General features: G+C 51.1%; 1 protein-coding gene across 1 annotated transcript in view; it reads left to right on the top strand.

The window, feature by feature from the left end:
- Iqsec3 (IQ motif and Sec7 domain 3) overlaps positions 1-18,378 on the top strand; it is a 104,292-nt gene that overhangs the window by 51,670 nt on the left and 34,244 nt on the right. The window contains exons 3-4 of the mRNA XM_004633396.2: positions 2,543-2,807; positions 15,482-16,584. Coding sequence (XP_004633453.1) covers positions 2,543-2,807; positions 15,482-16,584 — 1,368 coding nt within the window. The remainder of the gene's footprint in view (positions 1-2,542; positions 2,808-15,481; positions 16,585-18,378) is intronic.

The following is an 18,378-nucleotide window of genomic DNA, read 5'->3' as shown; positions in this document are numbered from 1 at the left end:
GGAGTCCTTGGGGGCCTCAGCAGCGGAATCCAAGCTCCCCTCGGGTGACAGGCGAGGAAACTGACTCTGGGGAGGGCACAAGTTGCCCAAAGCCACAGCGCTGGCTGGAAGTGCGGCATGTGCGTGAATGCGTGTGCACACGGGTGCAGGAGTGAACACTGGATGCCACTAGGACTAGAGAAGAGGCCGTAAGCACAGGCCCACCCCAAAGGCTTTCACTAAAGTCTGGCTTGTTTTAATGCAGTAGTTTTTCTGGGAGAAGAAGCATCTACAAGTGCCCCCAGGAAAGTGGGGAAAATGAGGTGCAGTCTAGCAGGAAGCCTATCCAGTGTCCATTAATTATCAGGTTCCTGCCTTGACCCTCTGGGGCTTGATGTCCCTGGAGCTTTGGAGAGATTGTACAGAATGTGCCTCATAATTGTCCTACCCAGGGAACAAGAGTGCTAAGTATTTATGCAACAACCTCTACTGTCATTGGCTGAGCTCTGGGGCAGCAACCCCCCTACCCAACCTCTTGCCAGATGCACTCCAGCAATCAAAGAAAGCAAAGGGCTGTTACTGAAGGTATTTGTAGCTCTGAGTAGTTATCAGTTCCCTAAAGAGTCTTAGAAAGTACACTTCAGCACCTCAGGCAGGTGGGGGAAGAGATGGGAGCAAGGGGAGGAGCCTGAATATTCCCTCCAGATCCCAGGTGCAAGTCATACTAGTAATAGAAAAGGATTATTTCTGTATGGTCAGGGGGAAAAAGACACATGCTATAGCAAGGGGAGTAGAAGCTAAAGCTAAGGAAAAGCAACCTTTCTAATGATGCTAGGGAACAAAGACACCAAAAATATTCAGAGCTACATGCAGCCAGACAGCTTGACCGGTGGCCACACGAGGAATGGTAGAGGCAGCAACCATGGAGGAGCAAGGAAAGTTCCTGTGGCCAAGGTCCCCCAGGAGAGCTCTTCTGTTTTGGGATCACAGAGGCAAGGACAGACGGAGGTTGAGTAAAAAGAGGATTCTTCACCTCCTCCTTGGTTACCCTAGCTCCAGGCAGATCACCTCTGTGCAGCCCAAGGTTTGCAGAAGCACTGGGGGAAAGACCCTTCTCTGGCATGACCTGGGGAACCTTTCTGGAGGTGGGCTTCCCGTGTAAAGAAGGCACTGGGGGGCTATACTCGATGACCGTGACGCTATCATCCCTTCCTTGACCTCCCATCACCATCCGTCTGTGGAGGCCACTCCTAAGGCCTTCGGTTCTCTTCAGTTGATTCATTAGGTATTGATAGGGCACCCATAATTTGTCTCAGTTATGGGAATAAAAGCAAATCTGAGCCTTAGACTCTGTGAAAGGATAGAAAGGGAAACAAGTTTATTTATTATTTACACATTTTGTGCTGAACACCTTGCATATGTGGACCCTGCACTCTATATAGTATCATATGGTATATACTGCACTATAACAGAACAAAGTAGCCATGGGTACACCGATTACATAGGTGAGGAAACCGAGGCTTGGGAACAAAGCAGTCTGTCCAGTGCCACAGAGTACAGGGCTGGGACTTGGATTTGAACCCATGCTGTTCATCATACTGTTCCTCCTTTGTGAAAGAGACAGTGACCCTCTAGGGACAGGTGCTGGTGTTGCCACAGTCCTCTGAGAAGGCTTTCTGGGGGAAGGCAGCCCAGCAGTGGGTCTTGAGGGAAGAGTAGAACTCAGAGGCTGATAGTGAGGGAGGCACTCTGAGTGAGCTGAGTCCCCAGGGCTGGCGCGGAGCTCCTCCTGGCTCTAAGCTGGCTTCCGAGGGTAGGTGCAAGGGAAGCAGCCACTGCTCAGTCTGCTGGTGGCTCCACAGGAGGCCAGGAGAGGCCAGGGGAGAGCAGAGGCCCTCCTAAACCCAGAAGAGAGAGAGAGAGAGAGAGAGAGAGAGAGAGAGAGAGAGAGAGAGAGAGAGAGAGTCCTCCCACAGACCCATCCCAAAGCTGCAGCCACCAACCTAAGGGGCTCATAAAAAAGCCCGGTCACTCACTGGGATAGAGCAGAATCACGGAGTCCTGGGCCCAGTCAATGACCAGCGATGCAGACCCCAGACGGTTACAATAACTAACCCCAGTGTGTGGCAATGACTGTGAGACAAGGGCTTTCAGGGACTTTAACTCACGTGAGCCTTCCAAAACTCCTATGCATCAGGTCCTATTCATATGCCCATTTTATAGATGAGGAGACCGAGCTGTAGTAAAGCAACCCACTAAGAGTCACACACCTGAGAAGAGGCACAGCTGGAGTCATTGCCACTCTTAGCTATTCTCCCTCTGCTACTGAACAGAGGGCCCTGGGTTCTGGCCAGAACCACCCCTCGCCTCCATCTCAGATGCCCTCCCCAAGTTCAGGTTCACCCTTGGCCCGGGCTCCTTCCTGCCATCACAGCCCATCCCTAGAAGGAACTTCTGGGGGCAACCCCACCACTCACCATCTTTGGAAAAGCCCAGAAAGTTCAGGCTGCATGCAGCCCGTGCCCCTCTCCCCCAACCGAGCCCCATTGCCTTCTGTTCACAGTGACGGCTCCTGTGCCCAGGCCGGTGGGGGCATGGAGGACTCCGCAGTGGCAGCCAGCAGACCCAGTGCCCATGCCCCGAAGGCTCAAGCCCAGGAGCTCCAGGAGGAGGAGGAGCGGCCGGGGGCGGGGGGTGCCTCCCCCAGGGCTGGCACCCATCGTGCGGCCTCCCCCGGCCAGCAGCAGCCTGCCCTGGCGACAGCACCCTGCTCCCACACCCCTGGCGCCTCTGATTACGAACTCTCCCTTGACCTAAAGAATAAACAGGTACCCAGGGCCTCCTAGGGGGGGTGGGAAGGGTGGGGAGGGGCCCTGCCATTGGGGTTGTCCAGGGTACCAGGGACCACCCCACGTGCACTCACTCAAAGGCTCAGCTAGCTCTCTCGCCACAATTCTCCTGAATCAAGCTACCTAACCTCCCTCCCTGGAGGACCCATTCCTCAGGGAATGGGCTGCAGGCCACTGCAGGGCCTCCCATCTAGGGCCTCATCTGGTACCGCCAAGCCCTTACGCAGTGAGTCCAGGGGCTCTGACCTCTCACAGTGTATAGAAAAGACTTGATGCCCCACAGACATCTAGGCAGTCACCTTGCTGCCGCCCAGGGAAGGCCCTGCCTCCACTTCACCTAGAAGAGCCAGCCTAGCTAACATACCCACCGGAAGGCAAGTCCCGTGCCTGGACTCACAGGCGCAAGTGTGGTACAAAGTAGAGGCCTCTTCTAGGTAGATGAGTATTCCAAAGACTAATGCAACTGGGGAAACCCAGGTTCCCTCTTGGAGCACAAATGCCATAGGGGGGTTAGGAGAAAGGGGTCAGTCTTGGAACCCCCATGAACCTCATAAAGTCACAGTGCCATGGCATGTCTTAGTGGACAGTTAGAAGCCCAAAGGAAAGCAAGAAGTGTGTGTGTGTGTGTGTGTGTGTGTGTGTGTGGCCTTGTTTAGAAAAAGACATGATTACGTGGTACTGTTAAGAAATGTTTGAACTTGGAGACGTAGAAGTCCAAGCCTTGGTGCTGCGCCTCTAACCTGTCTGCGGCTTTGGGAATACCAGTTAAGCACTGTAGGCACTGTTTTCCTCATTTGCAAAACTGGGAGTTAAATCTTGAATCCCCTCCATGATACCTTCTGGCTCTAGAATGTGTAAGTTCTAAAGAATCACAGGAAAAGGAAGCTGGTAAGAAGGCTGCTAGGACAGAACGCCAAACCAACCTCGCTGCTTTTTTGGGGCGTTATTGCCACTCTGTTACCCAAGATCAGGGCAGGCAGTGCATCCGGCTTGCAGTAAAGCATTTTAAGAAAACCTCCCATGGTCTCTAGTGGACAGACATAGGTGAATTCAATGACAACAGAGTCAAGGGGTTGTTTTCAAGCAGAATTTGCAAACAAAAAACAAAACAAAAACTCACAGACTTTCCTATCAGTGCCAATTCCAGGTGAGTCAAGCGGAGCGCTGTCCTTGGTCCTTTCCAGGTCAGCAGTTTTGCTAAGGCACCTACCGGATAAAGGCATGAGAGTTACGTTGTCCAAACATTCTGATGATATAAAGCTGAAAAACAGCTGGTACCTTGATGACAGAATCCGAAGTTAAACAAAACCAAAAACTCATCCAGACAGAGCAATGGTTTCAGTGAAAAAATTCAAATTAAAAAGGAAGAAATCTAAAGTTCTTCAAATAAGCACTTGAGTTCAATTCCCAGTACTTCAAAACAAACAAACAAACAAACAAACAAACAAATAAATAAAGTTCTGCTCCAAGCTGTGAAAACTCTGCAGCATTGGTGTCAGCTGGGCACCTTTGTCCTGGGAGGAAGGCCACAGGCGTCTGCTGACCACAGTCAGCGACGGCAGCAGCCTACATAGGACAGGAGGCCGCCGCCAGGGCTTCCACTCAGGCTGCTGGAGCTGTCCCTGTACCCCGTTCTGGGCACCTCATGCAGAAAGGAAATGAAGGCTCTGAGGTCTCTAAAAAAGAACAGAATCAGAGGAAGAAAATGTAGACAGGAAAACACATAGTAAATATGAGAGAAAGTGGGGCTGGCCAGATAGCCCAGCAGATTAAATCACCTGTTTAGGCAAGGGCCAGCCAAATAGCTCAGTGGATTAAAGCACCTGCAAGCAGGTACGGGGCCAGGGATTCGATCTCCAGACCTGCTGAGCCAACCCTGCCCCTGGGGCACCCTGAGATGGCAATTGAGACTGGGTGTGGTGGCTCAAGCCTATAATCCCAGCTCTTGGGAGACTGTAAACAGGTGGATCACTATGAGTCTGATCTGTGTAGTGAGACCCTGTAGACCCTGTACTAAATGCATTTAAAATAAAATAAAATAAAAATGAGAGAAAGTAACTGAAGTATATGAAACCAAAATTATAAGGGGAAAAAAGAGCTACAGAGTGCTTGGACAGTTAAGTAAAATGGCATTATTTTTGTAGTGTTTGCAAGTTTAAAATTTTTTAAATTTGTTATCATTCTTTTATCCTACAAAATTTTAAGCATTTTATACTTAAAAAATAAAAATAAGTGCTGGAGAAATAGCTCAGTGGTCTAAGCGCCTGCTTGGCAAATGTAAATATACAAGCTCAATTCCCGGTACCACACCCCATGCCAGGCCTGGAACCCCGAGTACGCTGTGCCAGCCCCCAAACCAGGCATGTGGAACACACCTGTAATCCCAGTGCAGGGGAGGCTGAGACAGGAGGATCACTATGAGTCTGAACTGCATAGTGAGACCCTGTACCCAATAAATAAATAAATAAAAATAAAAAGTATTTTAAAAATAATAAAATAAACATGAGAGCTAGTATATGAAAAAATAACTAGATGTATGATTTCTACATTCTAGGCCAAGAAAAGTTATATAAAGTCTGTAAGAGGAGATTTCGGTGAACTTAATGACTGAAAATACAGCATGCTCTCTCACGTGGCAGCAAGTTCTGTATTATTGGATGATGATCCACTAAGAACGCGACAGTGATCAGGGACACAGTTGGACCAGTGTCTGCTCCTTGAGGACACAGGCCACTACATACTCATTTTTTTTTTTCAACAAATAACACACTGCATATATTCTTCTTAGTGGTTAATTGCTGTACAAGATGCAGACTTGAGATCCTATTTACAAACACCATTAGAACAAATCATTCTATTCATTAAGAGAATGCAACTATATATCTATCCTAAGAACTTTGAATACACAGATACAAAATGTACATTCATCTGTATACCCTATTTTTTCGAGGTTCCGTTATTGAATATTATAGGTGTGTAAACTCAGCAAAATATTCTAAAAGAGTCCAGTAGCCCATAATAGCATTGGGTCTTTTTTTTAATTATTTATTTATTTTTATTTATTACATTTATTTATTGTGTGTGTGTGTGGCCAGCTCAGCCCACCAGGGGGCGGGGCTGGCTGGCATGTGGTGCTGGGGGATGGAACCACGGTCCCTGTGCTTTGCCAAGCTTGTTTCAAGTAGGTGCTTTAGACCACTGAGCCATCTCTCCAGCCCAGCATTGGGTCTTCTGTTTAACTGGCAATGTCAGAAATCATTGACCTGAGTCCCCCACAGCTCAACTTAACAGCCTGGCTTTATTTCCTACATTTCGTCTTCATACTTTTCTACTGGATGGTTAAGACCAAGGTAAAGCAGGACCTATGCAACAAGAGTTGTAGCTTTTGGGTCTGAGAAGGTCAGTGAAATCCCCTCAGGATTTATCCTGAGATCCTGTACCTCAGATTGTAGAACCTTTGTCAGTGCAGCCATGTGGATGAGTCACGGCCATTGCTTGGCCAATGTGCTCTCTGTGTACATACTCATTTTTATACCCTTTCCCCAGCATCTAGTAGAGCATCTTGGACATCTTAAGAGCTCGTTGAGTGACTTTCATTTTGTTTTGTTTTGTTTTATTTTGTTCTGTTCTGGTTTGTTTGTCCTGTACTGGGGATTAACCTCGGGAAAAACTAAGTGAAATCTCTGGCCCCTTTTATTTTTTTTATCTTCAGATACGGTCTTGCTGAGCCGCCTAAGCTGGCCTCAAATCGTCAGCTCTCCTTCCTCAGCTCCCCCAGTAGCTGAGATTACAGGCACATACCACCACACCCTGCTGGAGTATCATTTTTTAGTAACTATTAGAGATCCAGTAAGAAGTTGCAGTTCCATTTAAGGTCCATAAGTCAATAACACCGAAGTGTGTTTTGTCTTGAAAAAAAAAATTAGTTGAATTCTGAACTACCAAGATTTTGACTGATTCTACAGACATTTGTTAATTAACTAACTAATTAATTATATTTTAGGGAAGGGTCTACAAGGTGTTCAGAGTCTCACTACTAGATCAGAATCATAGTGATTCACCTGTTTACAGCCTCCCAAGAGCTGGGATTAGAGGTGCGTGCCACCACATCCAGTCTCAATTGCTATCTCAGCATGCCCCGGGGGCAGGGCCAGCACAGCAGGCCCGGGGATTGAACCCCCAGCCCCTGCACCTGCTTGTAGGCACTTTAATCTGCTGAGATATTTTGGCTGGCCCTCAGACTTTTATTTAAAAGTAGATGTCATCCTAGTGGATTTGCATACTAGGCAGTCAGGAAAGGTGAGAATGGGTGGAGGGTCACTTAGGCCCTCTTGCCAAGTGAGCCCAGCCCTAGGGAATCGCTTACCTCCCCTAACTTGTGTATCTTTCCAGACCTGGCACAGGCTGGGGGTGGGAGAAAGAACGAAAAAGGACTGAGTGGGATAGAGCAAAAAAGTTATTGAAAATCTAGCAGACTGATGAGAGGCTGAACTTGTTCTCTCTCTGCCAATGAGCTGTGTGACCTTAGCCAAGCTGCTTAACTTCTCTGGGCTTTAGACACCTCGTAAGTTCTTTGGGGCTTTGCATTCTCTTTTCTTTGCCTCTATTGCAGAGATTTCTTCAGCACTCCTGCCTTTGGGCTTCACACTTTAAAGGGCTTCCTCTGGTAGCTTCCCCCTCTGTGGCAATGCCCTCCGGATCCCAGTGCTACACTGGGCACCCCTTCTCTGAGATGTCATTGCAGCCCTGAGTTCCCTGTTGTAGCACCTCAGCCTTACATTAGCTTCCATGTTGACAGGACGCCTCCTTGAGGCAGGACACGTGACTGATTCATCTCTGTCTCCCCAGTGCCGGGCATGGGCACTGGTACAAAGATACCCAGAAGATATAACTTAGTGACACAGGGGGGAGGGGTAAGTGTGAAGCCGGGTGTCTTAGTTACTTTTCTCTCATTGATGAGACAAAATACCCAACACCCAAAGTTAAAAGGAGAAAGGTTTATTTAGCTCACATTTTGTAGAGGTTTCAGTCCATAGTCAGCTGGCTTGAAGGTGAGGTGGCACAAGGCAGAGGGGCAACTGTTCACGGTGGAAGGCAGCAAAAACAGAGGGAGAAGGGACAAGCCTCTTTCTGTCCCTCATACTGCATGCAGGCTGCCCACCCAGGGCAGGGGTGTCACTCGCACCCTTCACCCCAGCATTAGACCATGAATCAGTCACAAACTCTAGGCTCAACCACCCCTGAAAAGCCTATCCCGTGACTGCATGAGGCTTTGGGGGACACCTAGGCACAAACCATAGCACTGGGCAAGGTCCTGACTGTCATTAGGTCTGGAGTCTACAATGGGATCGCGTGACCCTTCCCGTCCCTGGGATCCTGCAGTGCCTGGCCTGGAAGAGGTTTGGACAGTCACTGCCTCCCGGCCTCCCCACCTGCGGGGCCTGCTCTTTCAGCCAGGGCAGAGTGTGGCCCTTGGCTCCTCTCTCTGCCCCGTGTCCTCTCCATCCCCACCTCTCAACTAGTTCCCATCCCATCTTCTCCTGCTGACTGCCTTACCCAAAGCCAGGCCATCCTGGTCCCTCACTTGCTCCCTCTGGGGAAACCTAGCTTCAGCTAGGCCTCCTCCAACCCCATCCCCCAGTGAAGCTGCTGATGAATCATCGCTGCAAAAGGCCCATCAATCACACCTCCGTGCCTGGAAGCCTTGGATGGCTCCCACTGTGCAGTACAAAGGCTTCCCGGGTTCTCCTGCAGAGACCACCCCCCACTGGGGGCCCATCGTGCCTGTTGCCATCCACTCAGATTCCCAGCTGCCCTTTGCCTCTGGGTCCTTGTGTATTTTATCTCCTCTGTAGGAGGCACTCCCTGCCCACCCTCTAGTTCCCTTTACCTGGGTGGTCGCTACCTCACTTAGATCTTAGCTCAGGCATCTCCTGTGTGGGCATGTGCTTTTACTTAGTAGCTTCCTCTGTGTAGTCTGGTAGCTGCCCTACTCATCAGGACAGGGCTGTCCCAGGACTGAGGCAGGGCTGAGCAGCCTGCCCAGGCCAACTCCAGGGTGTTTCCAAAGGAGCAGCTGCAGCACTAAGCACCAGAGGCTGCCCTGCCCTGCCCTGCCCTGCCCTGCCCTGCCCTCCCCTGCCACATACTGGTGAGCAAGCAAAGGAAAGAGCTTCCCGCTCCGGGACCCCTCTGGACAGGCTGAGGGCCTCCTGCACCACTCTGCCATCCTCCGCTTCCTGCCACAGCAATGCTTGTGGGGAGAAAGAGGGCACATGGGGCCCTGTGGGGGGCCTTTGAGAAAAGAGGCTAGAACAAGGGCATAAAGGGTGTGATCGCCAAACTCAGGCTCCTCTGCCGCTCTTGCTCAGCAGTCTATCCTGGCTGTCCCGTTGCAGAGCTCTCTGCTGGCCAAGCTCAGGGGCATACAGCTGTGCTTGGTGGCATCTAGGCCCTGCTCCACGAGTCAGGGTCCCGGACAGAAGGCCCGGTCTCCTGGAGAACAGCCACCTTTCCCGCAGGGCTCTTAGGTCCAGACTCGTCTTTCCAAGGAGCAGGGTTTGGCTACACTTCCAAGTCACTTTCCCTCTCTGAGCCTCAGTTTCCCCATTTGTGAGCCAGAGGGTTGCAGCAGAGTATCGCTTGGCTCCTTGCCACTCTATGGTGAGACTTCCGCCTGAACATGGAGGGAGCCAGCCTGCAGAGAAGGGGCTGAAGGCGAGGCATCCAGCGGCAGAGAACTGCGTCATGTAGTTGTTCTGTCCTGGGCCTCATCTAGGCGGCTGTGACTTTGGTACCTTTGGCCATAGTGTCTGGCATGTCTACCTGGCAGTTGTTGTGAGAGGTCCCCAAGAGTCACCATCAATGCCCTGCCATGCTGAGTACTATTATGTCTCAGACAGTGGGCACTTCATGGTAGGCACAGAGGAGATGCATCCCCATGTCCTGGGAGGCCACAGCCCTGCCCCGCACAGGACCCCATGTCCTGTAGGCTTCCCACAGGCCTCTCCCCCTGTCCAGATCCTGCCTCACAGCCTCTGGTCAGGATTTGCCTTGCTAACTGGTAGATACTCTTGCAGGATTTCCATGCTCTCAGCACAAAAGTTGTGGATCTGAGGAAATCCTCGCTTCCATTTCAAAGCCCACTCACATCCGGCCCACACTCCTGGGCAGTCTGCCTCCCCAGCTAGCTGCCCCTAGCCCCATCCCTGACTTGGCAGCCAGCTCAACAGTCCTTGGCAGGCTCCTCTGCCGCAGTACCCTGCAAAGAGGGAGCATGTTCTAATTAACACTGAGAGGCTCATTAGAGGCAGACACCCCCCACCCCAGACCCCTCCAATGATTCTGGCAGAAGCTGAGCGATTGCTCTCTTGGGAAGAGGTGAGTCCACAATTACCCATGATTCATGGGCTGAGGGAAAAATGAGGAGGGCTAATCCTTGGCCAGGGAGCTCCAGGGCTCCCTTCCTCTCACATCAACCTCTCAGCTCTCTGACTTGGCCCTGGGGAAGAGCAAGATTGAGGGGACCGGAGGATATGGGTGGGGTAAATGGGGGAGAGACCTGGGGTGCTACTAAGGACCCAGCCCCAGGAGATGTGGCTGGATGAACACAAAGGGAGAAGAAGGATGGAGCATTTGGCTCCAAGCCTGACTCTGAAAGAGACTGGGTTTTTATTTCCCCTGGGGCATAGGAGAAAGCTTAGTTTATTTCCTGTCCACAAACATTTATTAAGCACCAACCATGGATCTGGCACCGAGCTGGGCACAGGGGATGCAGAGGAGACAGAGCTGCCTCGGCACTGTGGGACAGTTTATGAGCCCTGGGCTCTAAGCAACGAGGTGACAGTGCACACTGAGGGTGGGCTGCGCAGGACAGAGGAAGCAGTGGGACAGTGCAGTCTGGGCTCACAGGCAGAGGCTGCACCAGGGAAGGGGTTGTGCCAAAAGGACTGGAACAAGAGGTGATGAGCCAGTCACTGAAGTTCAAACCTCTTTCAATGAGCTGCTGCTCCAGGCTAGCACCACGCAGGGTCTAGCCACACATCGGAGGATGACCAAGGCCTATTTGATGTTGCAAATAACCTATGCTCCTTCAGGGTCTAGAGGAGAGAAAGACGGATAGGGACAGCTGGGTGGAGTAAATGTACCAAAGAATCATGGAGAAAACTGAGTGTCAAGGAGACGATTGAAACCACCTCAGTACTGGGCCATGGCAGTGGTCCTGTCCAGTTGGGGGATTGAGAAGGCTTTGTGGAAGAGGCACACTGGGTGTGGGTCTGAAGGAGACGGACCACGTGTACATGAAGGAGGTGGGTGAAGGTGGGGGAACCCTGAAGCTGGGGAGGCTGAGCAGGCACTCCAGCAAGAGGGCCTAGCACTGACGGGCAGAGCAGGCTGAGGAGCTAGAGGCAACATCAGCTGCGCAGGGAGGATGGCAGGCTTCCACCTGACCCTGGGTTGTAAAGTCCTTGCTCGGAGGCTCTGAGAGAAGGCAGATGGGAGGTGAGGTGGTGTCAATCTTGAGAGTATGGTTTGGGTGGTCACAAAGGCTCAGCCTGAGAAATTTCTCTGCTTATTTAGTTGTTATCAGCTACCAGATGTTTACTAATGACTTCCAACATGAGAGTCAAGGAGAATGTCCAGAAATGTAGGAGAAAATATTTAAACTCAAGTGGAGAATGGGAAGACAGTCCGTATATGACTGTGGGTAGCATATATGGGGAATTTGTGACTATAGTCTAAGACTAAGGAACTAGATGGGAACAAGAAGAGCAAGACAGATAGGGTAAAAAAGAGCTGGAGAAAGCAAGGACAGAGGTGGAGGACAGGCCATGTGATTTGGTGACAAGGCCACTGCTGACCCTGCTGAGGCCCAGTTCAGAAGGTCAGGAAGAGCAGGAGCCAGAGGACAAAGAGGTCACCAGATGGGGCTAGAATAGTAGTTTGGCACTGTTCCAGGACTGGGGAAGGGTAGATTGATTTTGGAAGCATTTCAGTGGGACTAGAAACATAGATTGGTCTAGTGCCCCACAGGCAAGGGAGTTGAGTAGAGCTATGTTTTAGCCTGGGGCAATCTGGGAGGTATCTGCAGGTGGGTGGCAAAACACCAAACAGAAGGATGGAGGTTGGGGGTGGCAGTGTGGCTCAGTGGTAAAGCACCTGCCTGGCATGAGTGAAGCCCTGGGTTAAACTCCCAGGCCTGTGGGGAGCAGGAAATGCCAGGAAGAGTAGAGAGGACAGGGTGGGAGGAGAGGAGCAAGTTCTCTGCTCAAGTCAGAGGGGGGAGTTTTTGTTTGAAATTCATGAAGATAACTCTGCAATTAATTCTTTTATTAATCTGATATATATTCACTGAATGCCTGCAGGTCCTGAGCACTGTCCAAGTGTTGTGCATAAAGCAGTGAATAGGGCAACAAAGTCTCTCTCTTCATGAGGCTTAATATCTAGAGGGGACTTGGTGGGACAGATACAAGAATTTTACTTTTTTCTTTTTAATTTATTTATACTTATTGGTACAATGTAGGTAGACATAATGACCACATTCATTACAGAGAATTTGAGATACGAGAATTTTAAATCTGATTTTGTTCTTTGCTCCAAGGAAACATGGCATTGACTGGTAGAAGAAGCCTCTTAAGGGTTATCTGAGTCAATCTGCGGCCTCCATGCAGAAGGGAACCCCTTTCCTGTGTCACATGCGTCTCAGGCAGTGGGTTTCCTACCTTTTCTCAGTTGTCAGTAGCTTGAAAGCATGCTCTTGGGCCCCAGTTTCCCTAGAAAGACAAGCATAGGTTGACTTCTGGGCTTCCTGTTAGTTCTCATGGTGTTTTGGGAGGAACAAGAGGGTGACAGAAATTGGAAGGGAAGGAGGCAGCTTAGTGGTGAGTCCCACACACCCTCTACACTTTCCTCAGAGGACATGCCTGTCCAGGCCAAGGCCAAACTCCATTTCAGGCTGTAGGGTTCATGCCAGAACTCGGCAGAGAGAACAATCCCAGCTACAAGGTCCTCTTCCTCCTAGCATGATTTCTTCACAAGGGAAAAAGAAAGCCTCTGAGGCACATAGTGATGGTTTTTTTTCTGAGTGCATGAGGTCCTATTTAGACAAAGACCAAGTAGGCAACTTGTCACATTGGCATGGTAGGCAGGGTTCATGGTCCTCCTTTGATATACCCTGGTCCTCCTTTGACATATCCTGTACCCTGTACAGCTCCCCGCCTCGAATTTGAGCAGGAGTAATGAATGTGATGGATGTCACTTGTAGGGCTAGTGATAAGAAATGCTCACTATGTTTCCAGTGGATTTGAAACAGATACCTCACATCAGTTGACTAGGTTAATGAAAAGGGAGCTCATCCTGGTGGGCCAGACCTGTAAAAGAAGGTGAAGCCTCAGAGGTGACCCCTGTAGGCCTTGAAGGAAGACTACCACTTTGTGGAATGGGCTGTGTGGCATGGGCAGCTTTTGTAACTGAGGGCCTTGATCCTACAATCCTAGGAACTGAAATCTGCCAACGATGGCGAGCTTGAGAGAAATACCCAAGCCTTAGATGGATTTCAGCTGCAGCTAACACCTGATTTCAGCCTGGTACTGTCCTGGGTAGAGAACCCAGATGAGCTGTGACTCCAGCTACTGATCTACAAAACTATGGGAAATATATGGGTCTGTTTTAAAGCTGCTGAGTTACAGTAATTTGTTACAAAGCCGTAGAGAGCCAGTACATCTGTTCTTGTTGTTTGCTTGATTGGTTGGTTTTGTGTGGTGTTAGAGATGGAACCCAGGGCTTCACACAAGCTAGGCAGGTATTGTGCCATTTATCTACACCCCCAGTCCCATTCTATTGTGATTTTTAAGAGCACTTTGAAGACCCTTCAGTCTTAACCCACTGGCAGGGTTTCCTCGTGCTGCTCAGAACTTTGGGCTTTGTGAAATCCAGCTACTTCTGGCAGGAGTCACATGGGAAGTCTTATGGGCCACTATCCTTCATCTGAATAAGCTTCCAACTACCCATGGAGAGTAGGACTAGATGGGGGGGGGCTCCACATGATACCCCTAGGTTTGGGGATGGGTGTGCCACTGGATGGCAAGGCTAGAAGGGCTGGAGGGAAACACTGGAAGTGTCTCAATTTACCTGGGATTGCCCCTGAGAAATAGGGTTGTGCCCTTGAGGCCTCCTGGGCTCTGAGGATGCCTCTGCTGGACCACTGTGGGTCACCATCCAGGAAGGATGGAACCAAGGGCATCATAGGGGTTATGGGAGGCAGTCACCCTAGCTGTACCCTTTGGAGGGTCAAGCAGAGCCATGAGCAGGTTGCAGTGCAGTGTTGAGGGATAAACTTGGCCCTTCGATCTGCACTGCTCCCCATCATGACCCCGGGGCTATGGGAATGGCCAGGTTCTTGCCTTGAGCAGTGAATCTCACCCTCCCCTCCTAATTCTTAGTTCAGGAATGAAACAGTGTGTAAGTGGTGGGGATGGCTGTGAAAAGACATCACCTCAGTGCCCAAGAATTCCTCACTTCCCAAACTTCTTTAAGGACCAACCCAAGTCCATATCAACACCAACCAACCCCATCCTCTTAATGTAAGCCCTGTCTCTTCCGTATTTAACTGCAAAGCCCTCTGGAGGCATGATTAAACAGCATTAGTCATTCATTCCTCAGAGGACCGTCTTTCTAGTCCTTTCCTGGGAAGTGTAATAAAGGAGAAGCAAAAACAAGGCAACCTAAGCAGACAAACAACCACAGACAGGGTTAAGAGCTTAGAGGAGGAGAACAAGGACCCTGGAGTCAAGGGTCAAGCTTTCCTGGGGCCAGGCGTGCCCGTGTGGGAACCCCAAGCTCCCCCACCATACCCTGGCCAGGCTAGAAAATGCCCACTGCAGATAACAGAGCCAACTTGAGCTGTGGAGCTATCAGTCCTGATGGTCTAAAGGACCCCACTCTTGAGACCCCATCCAACTGTTAAGGAAGTTCACAGGTATTGAACACCTACCATGAGCCACACTGTGGGAGTGGGGTACTGTGATCAACTCTTGTCCCCAGTCTCCATGATGCTGCTGAGAAAGGGGAGGCACCCCAATGCAGGGGTGAGCAGAGGCAGACACAGCAGGTGTTCTGTTTGGGGGTGTTAAAAAAATTTTTGTTCAATATTTCATTGTTCACTATTTTTAAGAGTCTTCCAAAGTAGAAATAATAGTGTAATAAACTCCCATATAGTCACCACTGATCCAACATTTTTGTTAATATTTTTATTAATATTAATGTTCTGTCACCCTTCCAATGCAAATTTACAGTATTTTAATGCAAATCAAACACATGCACTTTACCTATAAATACTTCTGTTTGCATTTCTGATGTGAACACGTTTTAATTACCACCGCAGCAGCTGTAACTGAGCGCCAGCAGCAACTTCTCTTTGCCCTGCCCGCTGGGAAATCACTACTCAGGGACTTCTCCACCCGCACCCTCTAGTGTCTTGCTGAGGATCTGGGATCTCAGGCCAGGTCATGCTAGGCGTTATCACATGTGAGCCCCAGTAGACCTCGCCAAAAGCACTTCAGGTGGCTCCAGGCACTGACCCCTCCCCCACCCTACGGAGGGGGCCTATGACAACCTTCCCTAACAGAGCCCTTCCCCCTCTGTCCTTGCTGCAGATTGAAATGCTAGAACACAAGTACGGGGGCCACCTCGTGTCCCGACGCGCTGCCTGCACCATCCAAACCGCCTTCCGCCAGTACCAGCTTAGCAAGAACTTCGAAAAGATCCGCAACTCGCTGCTGGAGAGCCGCCTGCCTCGGCGGATCTCCCTCCGCAAGGTGCGGGCGCCCACCGCTGAGAGCTTGGCAGCTGAGAAGGCGCTCATGGAAGGCTACGGGCTTGTGGGGCTGCCGCTGGTGCGCTCGCCCTCGCTGCCGCCCACCTTCGCGGGCACACTCACAGAGCTGGAGGACTCTTTCACCGAGCAGGTGCAGTCCCTGGCCAAGTCCATCGACGATGCCCTCAGTACCTGGAGCCTCAAGACCATGTGCTCCTTGCAGGAGGGTGGCGCTTATCAGATCCACCAGGCCCTGCATGCAGACTCGGGGCAGCCTGGCCTGGAGGGTGAGATGCTGGAGCCTGAGGGCTCGGGCCCAGGGCTGGGGGATGAGGCCGTGGAGGCCGCCAGCCTGCCCCAGAGCCACAGCAGCACCCTCATGATGGCTTTCCGAGACGTCACAGTGCAGATTGCCAACCAGAATATCTCTGTCTCCTCCTCCACGGCTCTGTCTGTGGCCAACTGCCTGGGCGCAGTGCAGACAGCCCAGGCCACAGCTGAGCCTGCAGCCAGCAGTGGTGAGCAGGACGAGGCCCAGCAGGTCCCTGCCATGGGCCAGGGGGACACGCCCACAGAGGACACAGGCCCAGATGCAGCAGCGGTCAGCCAGGCCACTGACACCCACCAGCCAGTCGCTGCTGAGGCGGTGGTGGAGGAGGCTGTGGTTACTGAGGCAGAGGAAGAGGCTGGGGAGGCAGCGAAAGGGACAGAGGCCGAGGGAGGTGACAACTCTGAGCAGCTGAGCAGCAGCAGCACATCCACCAAATCAGCCAAGTCCAGCTCGGAGGTGTCAGCGGCAGCATCCAAAGAGGCCCTTCAGGCCATGATCTTGAGTCTGCCCCGCTACCACTGCGAAAACCCTGCTAGCTGCAAGTCGCCCACACTCTCTACCGACACCCTGCGCAAGCGGCTCTACCGCATTGGCCTCAACCTCTTCAACATGTAAGTGAGCTCTGGCCTGGGGCTCGGGAGGCCTGCGAAGGGCTGCAGGGAGGTGGGGGTCTTGAATTGACAGAGCACCTCCTCCCTGTAGCACAGGGTGTCAGACAGTTTATCGCCTCATTCTGGGGTGGTCCTGCCACTCCTGGCCCTGAGATAATGCTCAAAAAGCATGTTTTACATGTTTTATGTTCCCTTATGGATTTATGAAGTATCTGGGGAAAATGACACATCAAACGTAGGCTTTCACGATCATTACTGTTTAAGATGAAGTGAGGGTTTGAAAAGTGGGAAATTTGAAAGGAACCTAGAGTCAAGTTAATAGCAGCACAAGCAGTGTAAAGATAGAACAACTGTTCAGGTACAAGATGAGGCTAGAGAAACAGCCTGTTTCCTGTGGCTGCAAAAAGGAGGGGCTGGGGGAAGACAGAGGAGAGACAGTGTAAAGTATATTGGGAGGAGCCAAAGAGGAATTGGACTTAAAGAAGGAGGAGGCAAGGAAGGGAATGTGAAGCAAGCAGAGAAGAATAGCAACAGAATGGAGCAGTGGAAGGAGAGAAGTGAACACCTACTTAATTTAGAGACTTCAATCAGACTATTTCTTGCAAACCAAATGTACACAGCCAGCCTAAAGCAGAAAATGCAGGCATGTTCCTGTCACCAAAATGTAAAGTCCCTAGGGCCCTCATGCACCCTACAGCCACCTTTTCCGTCGTAGCTCTGGGCCCAGAGTGCCATGTGTGTCCTGCCTACCTGTGTGTTCACTTACTCATTCAGTGGCTGTTTACTGATTGCCAGACACCATGACCACAAAGATGTGGAAGGCGCCCGACCTCCAGCCCCTCACTGCCCTTCACAGCTCCCTGACAAAGCACCTGCTGCTGTTTTACAGAGCAAGAAACACCTCCCACAAGTAAGGCACACCTCATCCAGTTACACTGCTCAGACAAGGTAGACCCAGGAGAAGCCAGAGCTGCCTGACTGCAAACCCACCGTCCTTGTTCCCACACCAGGCTGCTGCCTGGGTGTGCACCGCCCCACCCTGCCCACCCTCACATCCCTCCACAGGATCACTTCTGTATGCACACAAAAACCCAACCAACATTCATATCCCTCAAGACAGAGATTCTCAGACCACCTCTAGGGAAAGACAGTTTGCACCCCTCCCAACACGTGGGCAGATGCTTTTGTGAAACACAATAAAAATGATTTGCAAGAAAAAGTCACGTGGTAGGCTGTCTCAAAAAGGTCAAAGCGCTATGAAAGCTTCTGAGTGTATACCCTCAATCTCTCTACCTAGCTTCTTTGGACCCAATGAGATACAGCACAGGGAGCCGCATGAGTCTGCAGACAAGTGCATTTAGCACACAGTCCCCACACCCACCCAGACTCACATCTGGACAGGGGCCCCTGGACAGCTGGGTCCTTGGGTCCTCCATGAAGAAGGAAGAGGGTTCGTGGCACGGAAGCTCGCGTCCGTTTCCCTCACCCTCTCCAGGCTCCAGGGCAGGGGCACCTGATAATGACCTCAAGACACAGGCAGAGTGCAGGGCCTTCTCTGCAGACCTGAAGACCTCAAGGCAGCGAGGCAGGGGCTGAGAGGGGCACTCCTGCTCGCCTACTCTGGAATCCTCTTTGTTGCACCAGGCCTCCCCTTTACCATCCCAGTCCCTTGCCCGTTCTGGGTGTGAGGAGGTGCCGGTGAGAGGGGGACATCTGAGCAGTACGAGTTCTGGGAACTCAGTTTCCAAGGACTGCTAGACTCTTTCAGGGGTTTCATGGCTGAAAGGCGTGATG

This window comes from Octodon degus, unplaced genomic scaffold (genome assembly GCF_000260255.1).
Source record: "Octodon degus isolate 3935 unplaced genomic scaffold, OctDeg1.0 scaffold00054, whole genome shotgun sequence".
NCBI classification, from domain to species: domain Eukaryota; kingdom Metazoa; phylum Chordata; class Mammalia; order Rodentia; family Octodontidae; genus Octodon; species Octodon degus.
The sequence above is the reverse complement of the archived record's forward strand: the minus strand, read 5'-3'. Positions and strand labels throughout refer to the sequence as shown.